The following is a 20,242-nucleotide window of genomic DNA, read 5'->3' on the forward strand; positions in this document are numbered from 1 at the left end:
GTGCAAGTGAGTAATTAGAAAATGTTTCCAGCAAAGGAAGGAGCACCGGGAAGTGGGTGGGCAAAGGCAGGCAGCCAGGCCACCTAGAGTCTCAGGAGGGTGACTTTGGCTCCCTCCTCCTGTAGGGGCTTTGGGAGTCAAGAGTCGCACCCCTTACCCCCCCCGTCAGGGCTCAAGGGGCTGCAGAGTCCATGCCACCACCTCTGTCAGTAGGGCTGGAGGCTGGGTCTCTCAGGCTTGGTTGCACTGACATGCCGTGGTGTCCCCGCAGACCCCTGCATGAGCTGGGCCATCCCGGGCATTGCGGGGAGGTCAGCAGCGTCCCTGGCTTGTACCCGTGAGATGTCACCCCCAAGCGGCAACAACATAAATGATCTCCAGGTATTTGTCACATGTCCCCCGAGAGCAGGACGCCCCCTGATTAAGAAGCACTGGCGTGGAGGCGGGGATGGCAATCCCCAGGCACTTCCAGTCTGGATGCTGATGGGCAGAGTGGGTGCTCGCATCTGGGAGGGAAGCTCCTTGGGGGCCGTGGAGCCACGTAGGAGGGTCTAAGACGCTGGGGTTCTGTACAGGCCGTGGGGGTGTTGCTTTCTCTGACGCATGCTTGGCATAGGAAGTTCTACCCCATCCCTGTCTTCCTCTGACCTTCCTGTTCACCTTGACCGCTCTCCACTCCCGAAACACTGCTTTGCACCTGTCCCGCACCTGCTCATGGGCTTCTATGGGTCCCAGGTCTGGGATTGTAAGGCCCAAATTGAGTTGTCATTGGAACCATATGGGAGCAGGTTTAAAGAGAAACATAGAGGGGCGCCTGGCAGAGGCTCAGTTGGTCAAGTGTCTGCCTTCGGCTCAGGTCATGATCTCACAGTCCTGGGATCGAGCCCGCATCGGGCTCCCCGCTCAGGGAGGAGCCTGCTTCAGGATTCTCTCTCTCTTTCTCTTCCTCTGCCCCTCCGGCCACTCACTCTTGCTCTTTCTCTCTCTCTCTCAAATAAATAAATAAATCTTTAAAAAACAGAGAGAGAAAAAAACCCCAGAAATTCTCATTTCTAACCCCAATAGGACGGGTGTTGAGACTAGAAGTCTTCATGTGTATTCTTTTTATTTTTTTTAATCTTATTTTATTTTATTTTTTAAGTTTTATTTATTTATTTATTTGACAGACAGAGATCACAATAGGCAGAGAGGCAGGCAGAGAGAGAGAGGAGGAAGCAGGCTCCCCGCCGAGCAGAGAGCCCGATGTGGGGCTCGATCCCGGGACCCTGGGATCATGACCTGAGCCGAAAGCAGAGGCTTTAACCCACTGAGCCATCCAGGCGCCCTGTTTAATCTTATTTTAGAGACATTTTAGGTACAGAGGTTTCCTCTTAAACCCCCTCGCCCTACACATGTCAACATCCATAGCCACTGTCACCATGGGCGAACCCACATGGACATGTCATCATCTCCCCAAGCCTGTGGTCTACACTAGGGTTCCCTCTTGGTGGTATCCATTCTCTGGGCTTTGATAAATGTATAATGACTTGTGTCCACCATTATGATGTCATCCTGAGTATTTTCACGGCCCAACAGTCCTCTGAGCTCTGCCTGTTCATCCTTCCCCTCCCCCAAACCCTGATGGCTCCTGTTTTTCTTTTAATTGTCTTTATAATTTTGCCTTCTCCAGAGTGTCCATAGTTGAAATTCTACTGGAAGTGGCTGTTATTATTTGATGGTTCAAAACAAGCACCTAGGACTGGCCGCATCATTTGTGAGACCCAGAACAAAGTGAAAATGTGGGTCCACTTGCTGAGAATGTACCTTGGATTTCAAGCCGGTGGTGGCAGAGCATTAAACCATGCAGAGAGTCCTTCTGGGGGTGGGCCCCTGAGTGATGGCACAGGTTCCTGCCCGTGGAACGGGCCCTGCTACTCTCTGGGCGTGGAGGTCTGCGGATGTCTGCGGGTAGCCGGATTCACCTGCACACCCTGCAGCTTTACCTTGAAATGCTTCAGTCCAGGGCGTGCCTTCCACAGCCCAACTCCCGCCTCATTTCCAGCTGTCTCCTGTACACAGACACATTGACACACACACACACAGACACGTGCACACACACGCACACACACACACAGAGGCACTCCCATCCACAAAGGCATATACGCATGCACACAGACACACAAAACACACAGACATATACACAGGTACACACTGATGCCTGCACACACATACACACACACACACACGCCCGCTGGTATGGCCGGGTTGGCATTTGCCTACCCCTTTGCTCTGGAAACTTCTTGTTTTCCAGCCCCTGCTTTTCTCACCCCATCTCCCTGTCTGTCTGGTCTATTCTAGTTTAATTCCCACACCTATACTGCCAAACCAGCTTTTTGAAAAAAATATAATTTACTTTTTCTTATTAGACTATTTTTTTTTAGAAGTGTTAGACATAGAAAAATTGGGTACAGAGAATTCCAATATGCACTGTACCTGGCTTCCCCCATTAGCCTATGATATTAGTATGGTGCATTTGTTATAAAAAATAAACCCATGTTGGAGCGCCCGGGTGGCTCAGTCAGTTAAGTGTCTGCCTTCTGCTTGGGTCATGATCCCAGGGTCCTGGATCGAGCCCCGCATCGGGCTCCCTGCTCAGCAGGAAGCCTGCTTCTCCCTCTCCCACTCCGCATCTTGTGTTCCCTCTCTTGCTGTGTTTCTCTCTGTCAAAAAAAAAAAAAAAAAAAAGAACCCATGTGGATGCATTGTTATCATTAACTGAGGTCAGTCATTTATCCAGATTCCTTTTGTTTTCATCCTCACGGCCTGTCTTCTCTAGCAGGATCCCACCCGGGATACCACCTGACTTTTCCTCGTCCTGTCTCCTTAGGCATCTCCTCCTACGAGTTTCTTGGACTTTGCCCATTTCTGATGTGACTGGCTTTTCGCCGTGTTTGTGCATAACCCTTTCCCACTACTGCTGGTCTGTCTCAACCCTACCTATCGTCTTTTTAATCTGACCGTTTTTGTAGTTTTTCTGTTCCCGTTGTATTTTGTTTTTTAAGTGTATTTATTTATTTCAGGCATCGCTACACCCGGAGTGGGGCTCACACTCATGACGCCGAGATCGAGAGCCTTGCGCTCCTTCTGAGGGGGCCAGCCGGCTGCCCCCATGGCACTGCCTGCTTTAAAACGAAGCTCTACTCCCCCATTGCGGTGCGGTCTCGCTGTCTTTTGAACCCAGGCCGCTGGGAGTCAATATCACTAGGTCCTCAGCCTGGAGCACTCGTAACCTTTGTGGCTTTCAACCGCCGTCGCTCCAGTGCCCGGCTTAGAGCAGATGGTTTTGCTTCTTGAGCGAAGACTGGATTGTAAGAGCCTTCTAAGGAATAGGACTTGTTTTGCCACTGACTCTTCTTTAGGGCTAAATTAAGGACTCTTTAAGATGATACCTAGGTCCAAAAGCAGGCGTCTTTTTCCCCCTGGATGTTGTGGGGTTGGGCATTTGCACTCGACCTTTGGCTCAGGGATTGGGCCCGCAGGTGGGGGCTGTGGAGGAGGGAGGGCAGGGTGGTTCGGGAGTCAGGTAGGACCAAGAGCCAGAACCAAAAGCCTCCAGAGAAACCTATTGTCAAAGGAAAGGATATGGGGATTCTTCTTGGAAAGCTTCTGCTAACGGAATCCTGCTTTGGATCCTTTTCCCGTCAGAGGGCCCGGGGTGCATGTCCGGACCCTGAATTTCCAGGAGAACCTGTGACCCCCCAGTCTTGCTTCCTGGGCAATCAAGGGTGTTGCCGCCTTCCTCCTCATCACTTTCTCCGCTCGCTGGCACCATGGCCATGGGTGTCTTGGGTGGATGTCCTGCCCGCTGTCTTCCTCCTCCAGCCCCTACTGGCCACCTCAGGGTGGGGGGTGACTCCTGTCATGTTGGCCTCACCAGCTGGGGCCTCGGACAGAGCCTCCGTCCCTCCTCAGTGAGGTGGCCACAGACCCGGATGCTTCCATTCGGCACTGGCCTCTCCTGCCCGAGAGTCTTCTCGGACCCTGGGAACGTCTGCAGCCCGTGGAGGGGCCGAGGCCCCCGGGAGCAGCCCTCCGTTGCCGGTGGTCGGGGACCGGTAGATCAGTCCCGCACTCTCCTGTCACCTTGAGAAGCACCATGCGGAGTGGTGTTCGCCCTCGTCCTGGGGGCCCAGAGGTGTGAGCCCCAGCTGCACACGGCGTCCTGTTGGGGCTTTCTTCCATCCCTTCCTCGTGCTCTCGCTCGTGTCCAGGTGGTTCCTGGGGGGCGTCTCTCGGGCTACTTGCATTTGAGTCCTTGACTCGGGATCTGTGATCAAGACAGATCGCAACTCGGGATCTGTCTTGGCGGGGGGGGGGTCCCTTTCGGGGGGGCCTCCGAAATATGACAAAAGATACGATGGGGTGTCCGGCCGGTGGGGCCCTCGGCGAGCTGTCTCCTCAGCCTCCTCTCTGGCCACCGATCTTCCGTTTCAGGATCTGAGGCCAGAGTTAAGTCTGAGGCACCCCGTCCCACTCTGCACGGAGGCGCTCCCATCTGGCCTTTGTTTCTGGAAGCCTCAAACCTGGCGATCGTGATCCCTGTGTCTGCCCGCAGACCCTGCTGCAAGGCTCACTTCCCTTCCCCGTCATTTGCCTGCTTCACTTGACTTCCCTGCCTCTGGGTTTGAAATCTTAAAACAGCCTGTGGTTCTTAAAAAAAAAAAAAAGAAGAAGAAGAAAGAAAGGTAGGGAGGACGACCAGCGTGAAAGCTGTGTTTGTGTTGGTTTGTTTATTCCCTGAGTGTGCGTGGAAGAGGCAGCCTTGACCTCGGTCTATTTTGGTCTGGCGCTGGAGGCTGGAGGAAATGGGGCAACCGGAGAAGGGCTGGGGAGATGAGTCTGCCGGCCGGGGAGTCTCCCCCGCCCGCCTCCACGGTGCCAGGTGGACGCAGCCGCCCAGTCGCGGGTTTCCAGAGCCGCCTCCGAAGCCTCTCGGTGCTCCCCAGCAGGCCCCGTGTCTCTGCAGCCGCCCCCCCGCCCCCCTCCCCACCCCGAGACCTTTTGGTGACTGACGTCACCAGCACGTCTCACCTCTCGTCCTTTGGTGTCTGTGTGGCTTGTGCCTCGGTTGGACAGAGTGACAGGGCCTCCAGTTGCTGGCCGCTCGGGGGCCCAAACCCTGGAACCGGAAGCAAAGGGGAACAAGAGTTGGGGCCAAAAGTCAATTGGCCATTGGCTTTCTTCCTAGCTGTGGCTTCCTGTCCATCCGTGTCCTCCTGGCTCCCCCAGACACATCCCGATGAAGGAGTGGGTGCTGGCGGTGACTAGGGCACAGGCATGGAGGGATGAAGCCCACACCCCTGGCAGCTTCCCGCCGGGGCTCTGCTTGGGTCATCTGGCAGCCCCCCGAGGGCACAGGCAGGCCTGGAGGGTGGGCTGTGCAGGACCTGGGGCTGACCGGTGGCCGGGACCGGGCACCCCCATGGGCAGTGGGGTAGGGGGAAGCAGTGGCCTGAGGCCCTAGGAACTGGGGGTGAATCCGTTGCTGAAAACACTAGAGTCACTCGAAAAAGGAAAACATTTGCTTTTCCTTTTTTACTAACACAGACGACAGGACGTGAGCCCAGAAACCACCCCCTGGGCTGGTAGGAGCACACCGATGGCACAAGCACATTCGCTCAACAGATAATTGAGACCTGCTGCGTGCCACGCGGTGTGTTCGGTGCCCGGGCTACGCCAGCGGCCGGCAAAGCAGGCCAGGTTCTTGTGGCCTCGGAGCTCAAAATCCTGGTCGGGAAAGAGGACGCTCCAAAGATCTCTGCAGACAAATTTAAACACCAGCCCGAGCGCTGGAAAGGAGAGGCTCGGAGCGTGTCTCATGACAACGTGCCTCTCGGGTGTCCGTGGAAGCTTCCCTGGGGGGCCGAAGGAGGCGCAGGTGTGATGGAGATCAAAGAGCGGGGGACAGTGTTGCGGGGGCCGGTGTAGGTGGAGGCCCCGCCCAGACGGGCCTGAAGGGAGGCAGGGGAGGCTGGAGCCGTGGGGCCGGGCAGGAGGAGTGTGGGATGACAGGGGGTGTCGGGGAGGCAGGGGGAGCACGTTAGGGACTCTGGGCTTTTTGTTCTAAGAGCTAATAAAGGGTTGAAGGCAGAGCAGTCACCTACTCAGATAACGAGGCTCTGAAGGCCTCGCAGGTTGCTGGGGACTGGGGAGGTCGGGTCAGGAAGGGTGGAAGTAGGGGCCCCCGGGGTTCCTCCTGGTGGCAGCTCTCCCTCCACCACCAGAACCATTGCTGGCTTCCCTGAACCTTCTTCGCCTCCCACCCGTGGAAAGGGCCACAGCCCCTGCCTCGCAGCTGTCGTGGCAATCAGCAGGCCCCTCTCAGTACAGGAGCCAGGCCTGTTCCAAGATCGTTGCATCCTAAGTGAGGGTCCCACTGGGCTGTGAGCTCCCTGCTTTGGGGCTGAGGCAGCTCAAATCGGGGGGCGGGGGGAGTTTCACACTGCCTTTGAGGTGTGCTCCAGCCCAGAGCCACGGGCCTTGGACACTGGCTGGGCCCTCCTGACTCTGTCATCCCATTTAATCCATTTGAGAACAGTCCTCATAGTTAACCCATTTTATAAATAAAAGAAGCTGAGGGACAGGAGTGGGCTTGCCCAGGGTCACTCCCCTGGGATTTTACTTTAACTTTCCTAAGACCCAAAGCCTTGTGTTACAATACGTACGTCCCTGCCCACCCAAAGTGTGACCCAAGGACCAACCAGGGGGCTTCTTCACAAAGAGGATTCTGGACTTCACTCAGACCTCTTGATTGTTTTCTTCTGCCGGTTGCTGCATCCCCGATAGGGGAGAACCTTCTATTTTTAGCTCTGCTCCTCCTTGTCCACTACCTGCCTCCAGGACCCATGGGCACGCACATGTTTGAGAGCCTCTTTATCACATGCGAACCAGAGTAGAACTCCTTTGCAGCAGGACTTCTCAGAGCCTTTAAAGAACTAATGAACATTCTGAAATTTCTCAAGGAGGGGTGATGTGGTGCATTCCACCCTTATTCGAACACAGAGCTTTTTCATTCTTGACCATCTCATTTTCCTCTCTTGAGTATTCAATTAATGGAGGCAGTTTTCGAGACCTTGGTAAATTTCAGACCCTTCCTCTTGCAGATGGGGAAACTGAGGCCCCGACCTTAATGGTTGCTGATCTGCTTCCTGACTTTTGACAACATGGGCCTCCTAGACTGTAGACAGGAGTGTTGTTGACTGTCCCGTGAATGCCCAGACGAAGGGGCAGGGGCGGGAAGGGAGGAGGGAGAGAGAGACGGTCAGACAGACAGACAGATGGTTCTGGGGTGGGGAAACCGTGGGCTGGCGACTCATGCTCCGGCCCTGGGCGGGGGGTACCATGCTTCTTTGTGTATTTTTCCACCTTCCTCCCAAATGACTTAATTTTAGCCTTCCTGGATATGCGTAGTCTTAAAGAAAGCGTGTTTAAAAAAAGCCTCGGACCTCCCTGACTTCATCTTCCTGTCCCGGGGACGCCGGGGACTGTTTGGGTGACTTGGTAGAAGGGCAGCGCATTCCCTGGAGCCACAGGTGGGGTGCTGGGGACCTGGGCTGGGTCCGCCCCAGCCTGGGGCCCTGGAGGGGCACTCCCCGTGGCGCCACGCCTGACTTCCCCCCGGGCCCTTTGATCTCCTTCCCAGCACCCCTGCGGGCCTGGTGTGTGCGTGCTGGTCCGACTCCAGGTGCACGGGGGCTGCTGGCTTCCCAGCCTGACTCATCCTGGGCCGAGCAGCAGCATGCCTGCTCCCCCTCCGTGACATCACGTCAGCCCGGGAAAGCTGGGGGTTCCCCACTGCGCTCGCTCCTGCTCTGTCTTCTGGGGCATGTTCTCGAGGCCCCGCCGTAGTGCAGTGTGCGGAGATTTAAAGTGTCCAGCCCTGCAGTGTTCCAGAGGGCCGGGGGGTGGGGGTGAGGGAGGGGAGTCTGCTGGTAACCCCTGCTGAAGACTCTGACCCCAGCTTCCCCGTTCTCTTTGGACCAGAACCTTCCCTTGGCTGCAGGCTCCCCTCCCCTCTCTCACCTTGCTTTGCATCCTCTGTTCCCTCAGCTGGAATGCCCTTCCTGCCCTCCTGGCTGCATTAGCTCTGCCCATCCCTCTGACCTGCCCCAGGAGACCCTGGACTGCTTTTCTTCCTCTGCTGCCCTGGAGGACTCCTTCCTCTCCTCCTGCCCCCTGATTGGGCTCTAACAGCCCTCACTGGGTGATGCATTTGGCTCATCGGGAGTCTGAGCCCACGTCTGGCTCCTCACAGAGCACCTGAGACCTGGGGGCTGGTTTCAGGAATGAAACTCCATTCGTTCCTACGGCTGGCTGTTGTGACAAATCACAAATCTAGTGGCTTGAGACAGCACCTGTTCGTTCATCATGTTATGTCTGTGGGGGTCGGAAGTTCTAGACGGATCTCACTGAATTACTCTGAAGGTGTGTCAGGGCTGAGCCCCTTCTGGACGCTCCAGGGGGGACAATCTGTCGCCTTGTCTTTTCCAGCTTCCAGAAGCCACCCTCATCCCTTGGCTCACGGCCTCCGGCTAGCAGTCACGTCCCTGTGACACTGCTTCTGTCCTCACACCTCTGTCTCTGGTTGGCGCGTCACCCTCTTTGCCTTATAGGGACCCCGGGGACGACAGGGGCCCCTAAATCACATCAACAGAGCCCCCTTGACTCGACAAGTCACAGGTTCTGGGGGTAGGATGTGGGCTTCTGGGGTGTGTGTGTGATTCTGCACATAGTCAGAAATTCATTTCTCTTTCTTGGATGGGGGTCACTTGGCCCGGGGCCAGCCACGTTCTGTTGGATTCTCTCCACACGCTCTAACTCCTGGGAGGATTCCTTGGTCGGGGGAGGGTCCCAGTGGGAAAGAAGGGTGGCTCCATGTCACTTCCTATCTGGGGCCTGCCACTCCCTTGCTGAGGACAGTTTCCTAACCTCTCGACCCCTTTACTGTCTCACCTATAAAGCGGGGGTCCTGACCCTATGTGTCCTGTTGGAGGAAGGAGGATTAGGTAAGAGAATGTCACTCGCTCAAGCGGGGTGGCAGGAGCGCTCCCAGGCCTCAGTGTTGGGTACTGGGCCCCTCGATGCCAGCCAGGCCTCCTGCAGAAACCCTGGGTACCTCCAGGTGTGGCCCTTCCAAGCCCCGGCCATGGGTGCTCCCCAAAGGTGATGGGCTGTGTCTGAGGGACGAGGGGTGGGGGTGGGGGTGGGGGTGGGGGGATGACTGTCAAGCCGGGTCTCAGGCTGGAATGGTGAGAGACTGTTTTCTGTCATACCACCTGAGACGGAGGCCCAGAATTGGCTATTCACGTGTGGCCACTGGTGGCCCGAGCACCAGGTCTGGCCTCCCCAGCTGAAAATTGAACCAGTGGGAGCAGATATCCCAGGCTCTGTTCAGCTCTTAAGACCCCAGACTACTGGGACCCTCAGGCAGAAGGGGGAAGGAGGCTTCGTCCCCACGTGGCTTTGGGATGGGGACTCTCTCCAGTGATGAGGCCATGGGCACTGGGGACGGGGTGGGGCCTGGCTGGGTTTTCTGTTCCCTGGGGCTCCTGCTCCTGCCTGGGGTGCACCGGCCCAGAGAAACCCTTAGACTTCTAAGCTGCCTGGTTTGCGAGTTCTGGGGCTGTCCCGATTGGGGCTGGTTTGAATGGCGCACTGATCTTCCGGAGGCTCCGGTCTGGGAGGGGCTCCCCGCATCTCATGTGGGATCATCCCGCTCTGGGAGTGGGTCATGGTGAAGGCCCTTGAGATCTGTCTCTGAATCATTTCTAAGGAGCCCGAGGGGAAAAAAAAAATAAAAGGACTTTTCCACCTTCCCACGCTGGAGACTTAAAAATACCCACTTTTCCAGTGTTGTGGAACTTTCCGGGGAGGTGGGCTGGGAGGTGCTGGAAACCAGCTCTCGTGGTGGTGGGCCGCCCTCCTGCTTCTCCCTGTGGGTTAGCTTTCAGCTTTCTCAGGGTTGTCCCTGGGAGCAGGAGGCCGCCAGCCCCAGCAACTCCCTGTTCCCAGGCTGGTGGTTAAATATTAACACCCCTCCGTGCCACGACATTGGGGTCACCGGCGGTTCATGCCTCACAGAGAGCAGGGCTTTGGGGCAAGCTCGGTTTCAGGAGAGCCATTGACCTTCGGGGTCTCAAGGCTGCTGCTTTCATCGGGAGCAGCTGGAGAAGGTGAGGCAAGGCAGGCCACATTTGCATCCCAGCTCTGCAGCCCCTCCGCGAGCCTGGAGGGGCAGGCACGTGGTCTGCACCCATGGAAGGGGCCGGCGAGCTGGGCCACCTCCCTCCCCTCGGGGTCATCATGCCGGTCCGGTGGAGCGTGGGAATAGGTTGTCCCGTGTCAATCTTGCTTCTTTCAGAAACGGCAGGTGCCCACTGAATTAGACGCTGTTGATGAACTCGGGCAGAGGAGACAACGTGTTATGGCGTAATGGCTCTGTGTTCTGTATTTCAGGCTTCAGTTGGCTTTATCCGTTTCAAAAATAAAGCTTTATTGAGATATAATTCACAGAGTATACAGTTTACCCTTGTAAAGTGGCTCAGTGGCTTTATTAGTCTATTTCAAGCTATGGGACCAGCACCCCTATTCCACATTTTCATTAGCCCAAAAGGAAACTCCATGCCTGTTAGCACTCACCTTCCCCCCAGGCGTCCCCTCCCAGCCACTGGCAACTACTGAGCTTTCTGTCTCTGTAAATTTGCTTCTCTGGACATTTCATAGAAATGGACTCGCACCTGACACGGTCTCGTGTCTGCTTTCTTGAACTCGGCATAATGATTTCCGAGTTTATCTGTGTAGTACCGGGTGTCGCTTGAAGATTCCTTCTTACTGCCCAATAATTTCCCGTTGTGTGGATTTACCATACTTTGTCCATGCATTTATCGGAGCATGGATATTTGGGTTGTTTCTGCTTTTCAAGACTATTATGAATAATGCTGCTATGAACATCTGTGTGTAAGATTTTGCGTGGACCTATTTTTTATTTCTGTTGGGTGGTAAAATTACCCCAAATTGTAGCTCTGTGTTTCACCTTTCGGGAAACTGCCAGACCATTGTCCAAAGCAGCGACAGCATTTCCCAGTCCCACGAGAAGTGTACGAGCAATCCAGTTACTGGGTATCCTCGTTAGCACCTGTTACTGTCTGTTTTGGTTTTAGCCATCCGGTGGGAGAAAGTGCTATCTTACTGTGGTTCCCAGTTGCGTTTCCCTGGTGACTGACGATGCTGATCCTCCTTTTGTGGGCTCCCTGGCCATGCGTGTATCTTTATAGAGATGTCTGTTCCCATTGGCTGTGTCCGTTGTTGGAGGCCATGGCGGACTAGATTTCCCCACCTCGTCCTCTCCCGTTTTCTTGCCCAATTTGTACAAACAGGAATTGTCTGTTGATACTCTGGCAATTTGGGTAAAAACACAGTACAAAACCATTTGGGGATCGGGGGTGAGAAAGACTTTTCATTTCTGTTATGTTGTGCGTCTCCAATTTTCTATTTCTTCTTTTCACCATTTTTTTTAAAGATTTTATTTATTTATTTGACAGACAGAGATCACAAGTAGACGGAGAGGCAGATAGAGAGAGAGAGAGGAGGAAGCAGGCTCCCTGCTGAGCAGAGAGCCCGATGCGGGACTCGATCCTCGGACCCTGAGATCATGACCTGAGCCGAAGGCAGCAGCTTAACCCACTGAGCCACCCAGGTGCCCCTTCTTTTCACCATTTTTTAGCATTTTGTATTTCTCCAGAAACGTACATGCCACGCATTCTGTTTCATAAAGCCTTTTCACTTAACACCCTATCATCAGGAATCCCCCACATCAGGAAGTGTTGATCTGTATGGAAGCTTGTACATACCACCATGTCTTACCAGTGTTTCTTAGTAGGTGGCTCTTAGTTTTTCGGTGATAAACGGCGTAACCATAGTTTGGGTTCTGTCTCTGTGAAGGACAGACTACCCCAACACCGTGTAACTCAACAGTCATTTTGTTGCTCAGAAATTTGGGCAGGACTCAATTAGGACACTAATTGAGGTTCTTGCACTTTCTACAGCATCTGCTGTGGTCAGTGATGAAGCTGGCAGCTCATCTGGGGGCTGGCTGGGTTTCTTTCTCTCTCTTTTCTAGACCCTCTTCCCCCGTGGCCTCTGCCCCCTTCCAGCAGTCTCTTTCTTAGCACAGAAGTCCAATTTCGGGATCCACGGCTAGCTTCCCAGAGAGCAAAAACAGAATTGCTAACCCTCGGACAGAGCGGGGCCTCTCTTCCACTGGGTCCTACTGATCACAGCAAGTTGCAAGGTCAGCCCAGACTTCAGAGGTGGGGAGCAGCCCCCACTGATTCATGGGAGAGCTGCCTGTGGGTACCAAGATGGGTGGCCCCATTTGCAGAAAGTCTACGACTCTGACCATCCTGTCAGATGAACTTTGGAGTCGAACTGCACGTTCTTTGAATGGATATGTGGTCTACTGACTTGCGGATTTGGGGAATCCATATCGAGCAGGGAACGTGATCCTGTTGCTGCGCCTGCTGTAACTGCAGCGTGTCCCGACAAGCCATCAGGATTTGCTGCCAAGCTGGTCTTCACGTGGGTCTCCCCACTTGCTCAAGAAGGTGGCATTAACCCCACTTTACAGAGGAGGAAACTGAGGCCCAGCAATCTGCTGGCTCAACCTACTCTCCTCTCCCTTCGCCAGCATCCAGATCTCATACTTTATAGCATTTTCTCTGCTCCACACAATGTTGTAAGAGTAAGAGGCATCACGCAGAATCCAGCCACCTCCTGTGTCTCTTATCCTTTGGTGAGAGGTGAGTTAAGGAAGGGACAGGGCTCACATGCTCACGGTCTGGAGTCAGACTTCCAATGCTGCACCCGGTTCTGTCCCTTTTAAGGTCACTGAGCGTGGGTGGTGCTTTACTTCTCTAGGGCCCACTGTCCTCGTCTGTAAAATGAGAACAACTGTCTTACGGTTGCGGGTCCCAGAGCACTGACTTGAAGGAAGCACCTGGATTTCCAGCAGGGTTGAGGGTGGGGGAGTGCCGTCGGGCTCCTTGGGGGACCGTCACCCCGAGCCTTCCCCTCCTCTGCTTGCACCTGGCCTGGGTCAGGGGGGCCAACGTGTTCAAGGTAAATAACATGTCACAGAGGTCCTCCCCAGTGTGAGAACCACTGTGCTCTAATGAGATGCTCAAGGCAACAGCTAGACGAGCCCACTCTCCCACCTGTCCCTGTAGACTCGGTTGCAGAGTCATTCCTCCATTGTCTTTTCCTGTGGGCCTGGACCTTGGGTGCAGAAGCACAGCCTCGCCAAGGGTGTCCTGCCTCAGTGCCTTTGAATGCGGCTCTGCGTCTTCCAAGCAGGCCTGGAACAGAACGCAGGCTGAGGCCCCGGGGAGGGGAGCCGGTGCGTTCCCGCTGATTCATAGGATGAGTCAGTGCGGGCCGGTACCATCTGGCGCTCAGTGTCATGGCCTGTAATAAGAAGGTTTAGTATCGTTTGGCAAGAAAGACGTTCGCTGTTCGAGAGCCCCAACGTACTCTTCGTTGCTTTACTGCCCATGAGGGCTTCCCCAGATATCTGGTCACATTTTCCGGCAAGTAACATTTTCCAGCAAGGTCACCACCCAGGCTTGCGACTTCTGGGCCGTGGCATGGACGCTTCCTGCGAGGCCCAGGGAGCCGGTCTGAGCGGGGGAGCTGTTCTGGTTTGGGCCGGAGTTTCTGCTCGCTGTTATTTGTTGAGAACAGCTGATGGCTCGTTGACGGTGCCGGCGGTGCCTGGTAGCCGGAGGGAGTCGAGGATGATGGACACTGGAGATGAGGACAGCAGGGAGCTCTTGCTTGGAGGCAGGAAACCCGCACAGGTGTCCCCCGAATCGGTTCTGGAACTGCCCGTCCAGGGGCCAGGGAAGAAGTGGAAGTGATGTGGTCATGCAAGACCATCCTGTTACTCTTCACTGGGACGGGACGGGCCAAGTTAGCGTCTCCGATATCCTCTGTGGCTCCAAAAAGCTATCGCTCCTTCTGGCATCTTCTAGCCTCTCTGTGTGTAGGAGCGGGGAGTGGGCTCAGAGGGACCGGCGAGGGGACAGTACACGTCCTGTGTTGGCTAGGAGATCCCCAGGCACGGTTCATTCCCACACGTTGCATAATAGAACTCGGTATTTTCTCAGTCAGGTTCTGGCCATTGTTGAGTATCGCCTACAAAGAGATTTTCGCCGAGACGGATGCCGATAACCCCCTTCCTGTCTTGTGGTCCCGGTGAGGCCGTCCCATCCCCGTGGAGTGCCCTGACCTCCCACCGCCAAGGGCTGGGCACCTCCTTGACTCGGCCAGCTAGGCTCTCTGCTCTCAGACTTTGGGCTGGAGCCATTCCCAGAGAGAAGTAGAGCTCGGGTTCCTGCCGTCCACAGCTGTGCTCCGCAAGACAGCCCGACGTCCTCTCACCTGCCTTGGCTCCTTCTCTCGCAGAGGCTGGTTCTCCATCCCTCTGTCCGCCTCTCTGAGGACCTGGGACTCTCCCCGTACATTTCCAGTGGGCTCTGCGTTCAAGTAAATTTGAACGCTGGCTCAAATTACTGCTTTATTTTCTGCGTGCCTTCTCACGACGCCTGCACACACGAAGGTGACTGGTAGACGTCCGTGTGTTACGGCAGGCAGCAGAATTACAGTTCGGCAACCTCACAAATGTGGAGCCTCCAGGGCACATGGTAGAGATGAATGATGGGGTGATGGGTAATAGGAGAATCGAGGACCGGGGCCGATAGGAAATGTGTGCCTCGTCCTGGGGGGCACCTGCTCCTTGGTGTCCAACCCATGGTTCAGTGCCTTATAGCACAGTGAGTTCGATTTGCCAGAGGCTCTGAAATGCCGGTAGTCACAGGTCAGCAGAGGTAGTGTCCAGAAGAACTGTGTTGCTGGGTGGTGGCAGGCGTGGGCTTGCAGGCCGTCTCCCTGGATGTCAGCCCTGTCTTGGCTCTGTCTTAGCCCACAGGGAACCCTAGTCACCCCAGGCAAACAACTGGGCCTTTCAAAGCCTCAGTTTTGGGGTCTGCACCCTAATATTCTCCTCACAGACTTGTCGTAAGGATGCAGTGCTGACATGATGCTGGTCAGGCATTTTAACCCAGAGCCTGGCGCATGGTAAGTGCTCAGTAGTCAGAGAAAATTCACCGTAATTCCCCGGAAAATTAGATCACTCCAGATCTGACAGGGTGGAGATGGTCAATGTCCTGGGGCAGGGGGTTTAGATGTTGTTCACCGTTGTACCCCGGTGTCTGGCACAATGGGGGGTGGGCTCAAATACTTTAACTGATTATTGAAGACTCAAAATATTGAAACTTCAAATGTTTCTAAGTAAAACTGCGCAAGATGTTACGAGACCTTGTATACTAGAATTCTATCACAAAGGTAAAAATTCACCAACCTATCCACCCAACCACCCGTCCACCCAACCACCCATTCACGTACCCAACTATCCACCCCTCCAGCTACCCATTCACCCAACCATCCCTCCATCCACCCATCTACCTGCCCACCCACCCACCCAACTGCCCATCCATCCCTCCATCCATCCACCAACCATCTACCCACCTATCCACCTACTTATCTACCCACCCACCCATCCATCTTCCCATACATCCACCCATCCACCTACCCATCCTGTCTTCCACACACCCATCCTTCCATCCATCCACCCACTCTCTTCTCGCCCACAGACCCATCCTTCCATCCACCCACCCACCCATCCATCCACCCTCCCATCCTCTCATCCCCACCCATCCATCTTCCATACACTACAATGACATTTGTAGTTTTTTTTGCTACTGCAAAATGTGAGAAAAAGAGGATTAAAGGGTTATCTCTGTAAATTATGTCAGTCTAGGAGTTCAGCTCCTAATGCTTGGAGGGCTTATGAAGAAGTTGCATGGCCTGGAAATGAAGAGCCTTTTCACTGGTGCTCCGTTACCTGAGCTCACACCCTAACTCCGTAGCATCCTGGCTAAATGACCCGGGGCAAGTCATGGCCTCCCCATAGTCCGTGGAGATGATAGTCTCACTATCCTGTAGGGTCGTGAGAATTGAATGAGATAATGTGTGTAGAATTCTCGGGGCAGTATCTGGCACATGGTGAGTAATCTAACAAGTGTGGGCTTCCTCCCCGAGACTCCCAGCAGCACAGAGGCTATAAATTCCTGCCATACTGTCCCCTGTCCCATCGGTGTGCCACCTAACATGTGTGAAGGGTGAGTTTGCCTCGGAGCAGCTCCTTGTCCGCTGTGTGTATCTCCTTATGCCTCTTCCACACTCCCTTTCCCCATCACAGCTATGAGGGTGTCTCTAGGCCTGGATCTTGCTCTGATGCACCCACTTTTGGGAGCCTGGTGGCCCTCCTCCTGCCTCCCATACTCCACATGGTCCTTCTCTCCAACAGCGGCTGGCCGGTGAAAGGGTGACAGAGCCATGGCTTGCTGACCTGGAGCCTGGGTCTCTCCTCTTTTTCAGGGAGTCAGACCTGTTCCTGCTGGACAGCCGCACGCTCTGGGCCTCAGAGGAAGGCTGGCTGGTGTTCGACATCACCGCCACCAGCAACCACTGGGTGGTCAACCCACGGCACAATCTGGGCCTGCAGCTCTGCGTGGAGACCTTGGACGGTAGGTGTCTGGCCACCACCTCCCTGCTTCTAACGCAGCCCCCGTGCTCCTGGAATCACGCAGGAGCCCGGCAAGCTTATGCCTGCTTCCGTCAGAACAGGGCCCCCCAGACCCGACCAGCCTTTCGATCACCGTCCGGCCTTTCGATCCCAAGCAAAAGTAACACCACCCCCTTTGCAAGAGATGGTTACACGGTTGGCCACAGCTGGGTCGGGTGGGGCCCCGTGCAGAGTGAGGTCCCGCACCAGCAGGGTCAGCATCGTCTTGGAAACGCAGACTCTGGTCCCTCCCAAGCCTGCTAGAACCAGCGCTGTGCCTGGGGCCCCAGGTGCTCGCGGAACACGTTATGCATCTGAGACGTGCTGACCCGGGCACCCCACCCCCGGAGACGGAGGACATGCTGCATGCATGCCCCGTTCATGGCAGATGTCTAACAGTATCCCTGACCTCTACCCGCTAGAGGCCGGTAGCATCTCCCAAAAATGTCTCCAGGTGTTACCAAGTGTTCCCTGTTGAACAAAACTGTCCTAGTGAAGGGCCACAGCACCGGCTCCAGGAAGGCATGAAGCCTCTTCTAAGAGACCCTGAATGTGGTTCTGAGTCCCAAGTGCTTGGAGAATCCACGGTTGGTCTGTGTCACCCTGCGCCTCGCAGTCACTCTCTGCGGGAACCCACCTGCTCGGACAAGGGTGACCAGAAGGCGAGTGGGAACTCGGATGGAACTGCTCGCGCCCACGTCTTCCCCCCAAAGCGTGTTTCTTATTAAGTGTGGAATGGCTTTGGGTGGGTAGCTTCTTCCTTATACCAACTTTCAGGGGAAAAAAAAAACCCAAACTAGAAACACATTTATTTTAGAGTAGGTAATATTTGCCAGTGGCTCAAAATGCAAGTTACAGATATGCACAACGGTGCGGCTCTCCCGGGGCCACCTGAGCGGCTCACTTCCACCCCGGGGGCACCTGCTGTTTCCCTGTTCCTGGCTGTGTTTTCAGAGATGCCCTCTGGGTGTTTAAACAACTACATATAGATTCTGTTTTGCCTTTATTTTTTCCCCTCCCGCAAGCAGTGACGTGGCATATACGGTGTTCTCCGCCTTGCTTTTTATCACTAACCTTGACAGCTGGCCGTTCGCAGCCCTGGACGAGCTGCCCTGTTTGTTTAGGGGCTGTTGTGCTGTCGTGTATGTGTGTAGTTGAGTGTAGCTCTGCCATTCACTCGCCTTGTGACTTTGGACAACTTCCCTCACCTTCCAGAACCTCCTCCTCTCCAACACACAGGGCCACAGGGGGTGTTAATGCAGAAAGAGTTTTAAGATAGTGCCCCAGTGCGCATAGGAATCCCCCCGGGGCATCCTGGTAAAATGCAGTTTGGGATCGAGCCAGCCTAGAGTGGAGGAGAGGCTGCCGCAGAGGCTGCTGGTCCTGGGCCACGCGTTGAAAGGCAGAGCTGAGTCTAGACCTGATGCCTCGGACACACGCCCCACTCCAGGGCTGTTTCTATTGTTATTCATGGTGTTGGTGTCATTACACTGCTCCTACCACTGACACTGACTTATCCAGGGCCCCCTTGGGAAGAACGTATAGGCGTTTTCTGGTCCTTTGCTCTTACGAGCAGGGCTGCAGTGGAAAACCTCAGTGCACGTATCATTGTCCACTGAGTGTAGCCCTGGGATAAATTCCCAAAGGGGACGTTATCTGTGCGTAGTTTGGACAGGTGTTGTCAGTCTGCCCTCCTTGGGGCTGCGTCTATTCACACCCCCGTCAGAAGCACATGAGGGCACCTACTTCCCCTTCTTTGACAGTACACATTCCCAAACTTGTCCATCTTGGTTAATCAGGGACATGACAAATGGGCTCTTGTAGCTTTGCTTTGTTTTCCTCTCTGCTCTATGAGGCTGATCCCCTTCTCTGGTGTACTGCTTGCAGTCAACTCCCTACGTGCCATGCGTTTATCCCCTCTGCCCATTGCTCTGACAGAGCGTTGGTCTTTTTCTTCCTTATATTCTAAGGACACCTGGCTCTTTGTGATTTGAGCTGCAAATAATTTGTCAGTTTTTCATTTTTCTCTTTTACTGTGGTTAATGCCAGGTGCCGAATGGATTTGGGTGATGTAGCCAAATTGTCTCACCTTTTGTTTTATTGCTGCTGGGCTGTGCCTCTCTTCTTTTCTATCAGAGGCCACTGCTTTGGTCTGGAGCTGCCCCCTCAGTCTGAGACTGGCCTGAGGCCATGCACTCTGTGGGAGGTGCAGCAGAGTTTAGGACCTTGCTTGTCTCGCTTCTAGGCTGGTCTTTCTACTGGTGGAGCCTTCATCCTCCCTCTCCTCCTCTTTCCCCTCTCCATGACACATAAAGAGGGGAGGTCCTGGAACTGCTAGAGTTTTCCATGGCTCTATATTGGATTGGCAAACTATATGCCCGGTGGTCCAGATTCAGCCTGCACCCTGTTTTTCTGTGGCTTTTGAGCTGAAACTAGTTTTCACATTTTTAAATGGAGGAGGAATATCAAAAGAAGAAGACTATCTCATGATATGTAAAATTATATGAAATTCACATTTTGGTGTCCATAAAGTTTTATTAGTACACAGCCGCACTCACTCATTTACATATTATCTAGGCCTGCTTTTATGCTATCACTACAGTTAAGTAGTCGTGACAGAGACTGTAGTCCACAAAGTTGAAAAGAAGTATTATTTTCAGATGATTATTTATAGACAAAGAATGCAATCCCTGTTGTATGCCAGAACTTCTCAAACTGTGTCCCATGAAGTGTCAGTGGGTGTCCCAGGGTAAAGGGAAGCATTCATGATCAGTTAAGAGTGAGAAAGGCAAGGTTGGATAAACTAAGCAGATTTCTCTGCAGGACTTAACCAGAATCTTTATTTTGCAAATATCCATTGTGAATTTCCTGATGGGGCACAGAGCATAGAGGAATTCTAAACTTATTTGACAACAGAGTCATTCAACTCTTCTTTTTACTTAAACGCTCCCGAGGAACATATTGGAGATGAAGTAAAAATGGGGCTAAAGTCGATTTGACTCCTCTCTTCAGAGTGGCCATTTCCCTTGACTCGTGGATATTGTCTAGATCTTCCCTCTTGACCTTGATGGGTCCTGTGCTTCTCTGCCCTGTCTGCCCCGCCGGCTTGGGGTGGCCCAAGTTTGGTTTTCCTCTTAACTGACACCCAACCCAGTTTCCCTAGTGTCAGGCTTGCCATTATCTTTCTCTCCCAAAAATCTGGGGCTTTGTGCCCTTATTTCCTCCAGCTTCTGCTTCCCCCCAGAATGCAGGTGAAGCTTAGCACTCAGTGAGATGGCACAGCCTGATGGTTAAAGCTCGGACTCAGAAGGCCAGACTCACCAGGTTCAAACCCCACCTCCACTGTTTCTACCCACATGATCCGGGGTGAGTCACTTAATGTCCCTCATCTGGAAAGTGGGGTTAATAGTAGTTTCCACCTTCCAGGGTGGGTGGTGAAGGATCAGATGAGCTCATGCAAGTGAAGAGCTTAATTGTTCAACTTGGGACAGCGGCTGAGCCCAGAGGCAGTGCGTAGTGCCG

At 54.1% G+C, this 20,242-nt stretch overlaps 1 protein-coding gene across 1 annotated transcript in view; it reads left to right on the forward strand.

The window, feature by feature from the left end:
• BMP7 (bone morphogenetic protein 7) overlaps nucleotides 1-20,242 on the forward strand; it is an 86,160-nt gene that overhangs the window by 42,208 nt on the left and 23,710 nt on the right. Inside the window, exon 3 of the mRNA XM_032878918.1 lies at nucleotides 16,534-16,682. Within this exon, the coding sequence (XP_032734809.1) occupies nucleotides 16,534-16,682 (149 nt within the window). The remainder of the gene's footprint in view (nucleotides 1-16,533; nucleotides 16,683-20,242) is intronic.

This window comes from Lontra canadensis, unplaced genomic scaffold (genome assembly GCF_010015895.1).
Source record: "Lontra canadensis isolate GAN:19392208 unplaced genomic scaffold, GSC_riverotter_1.0 scaffold65, whole genome shotgun sequence".
NCBI classification, from domain to species: Eukaryota; Metazoa; Chordata; class Mammalia; order Carnivora; family Mustelidae; genus Lontra; species Lontra canadensis.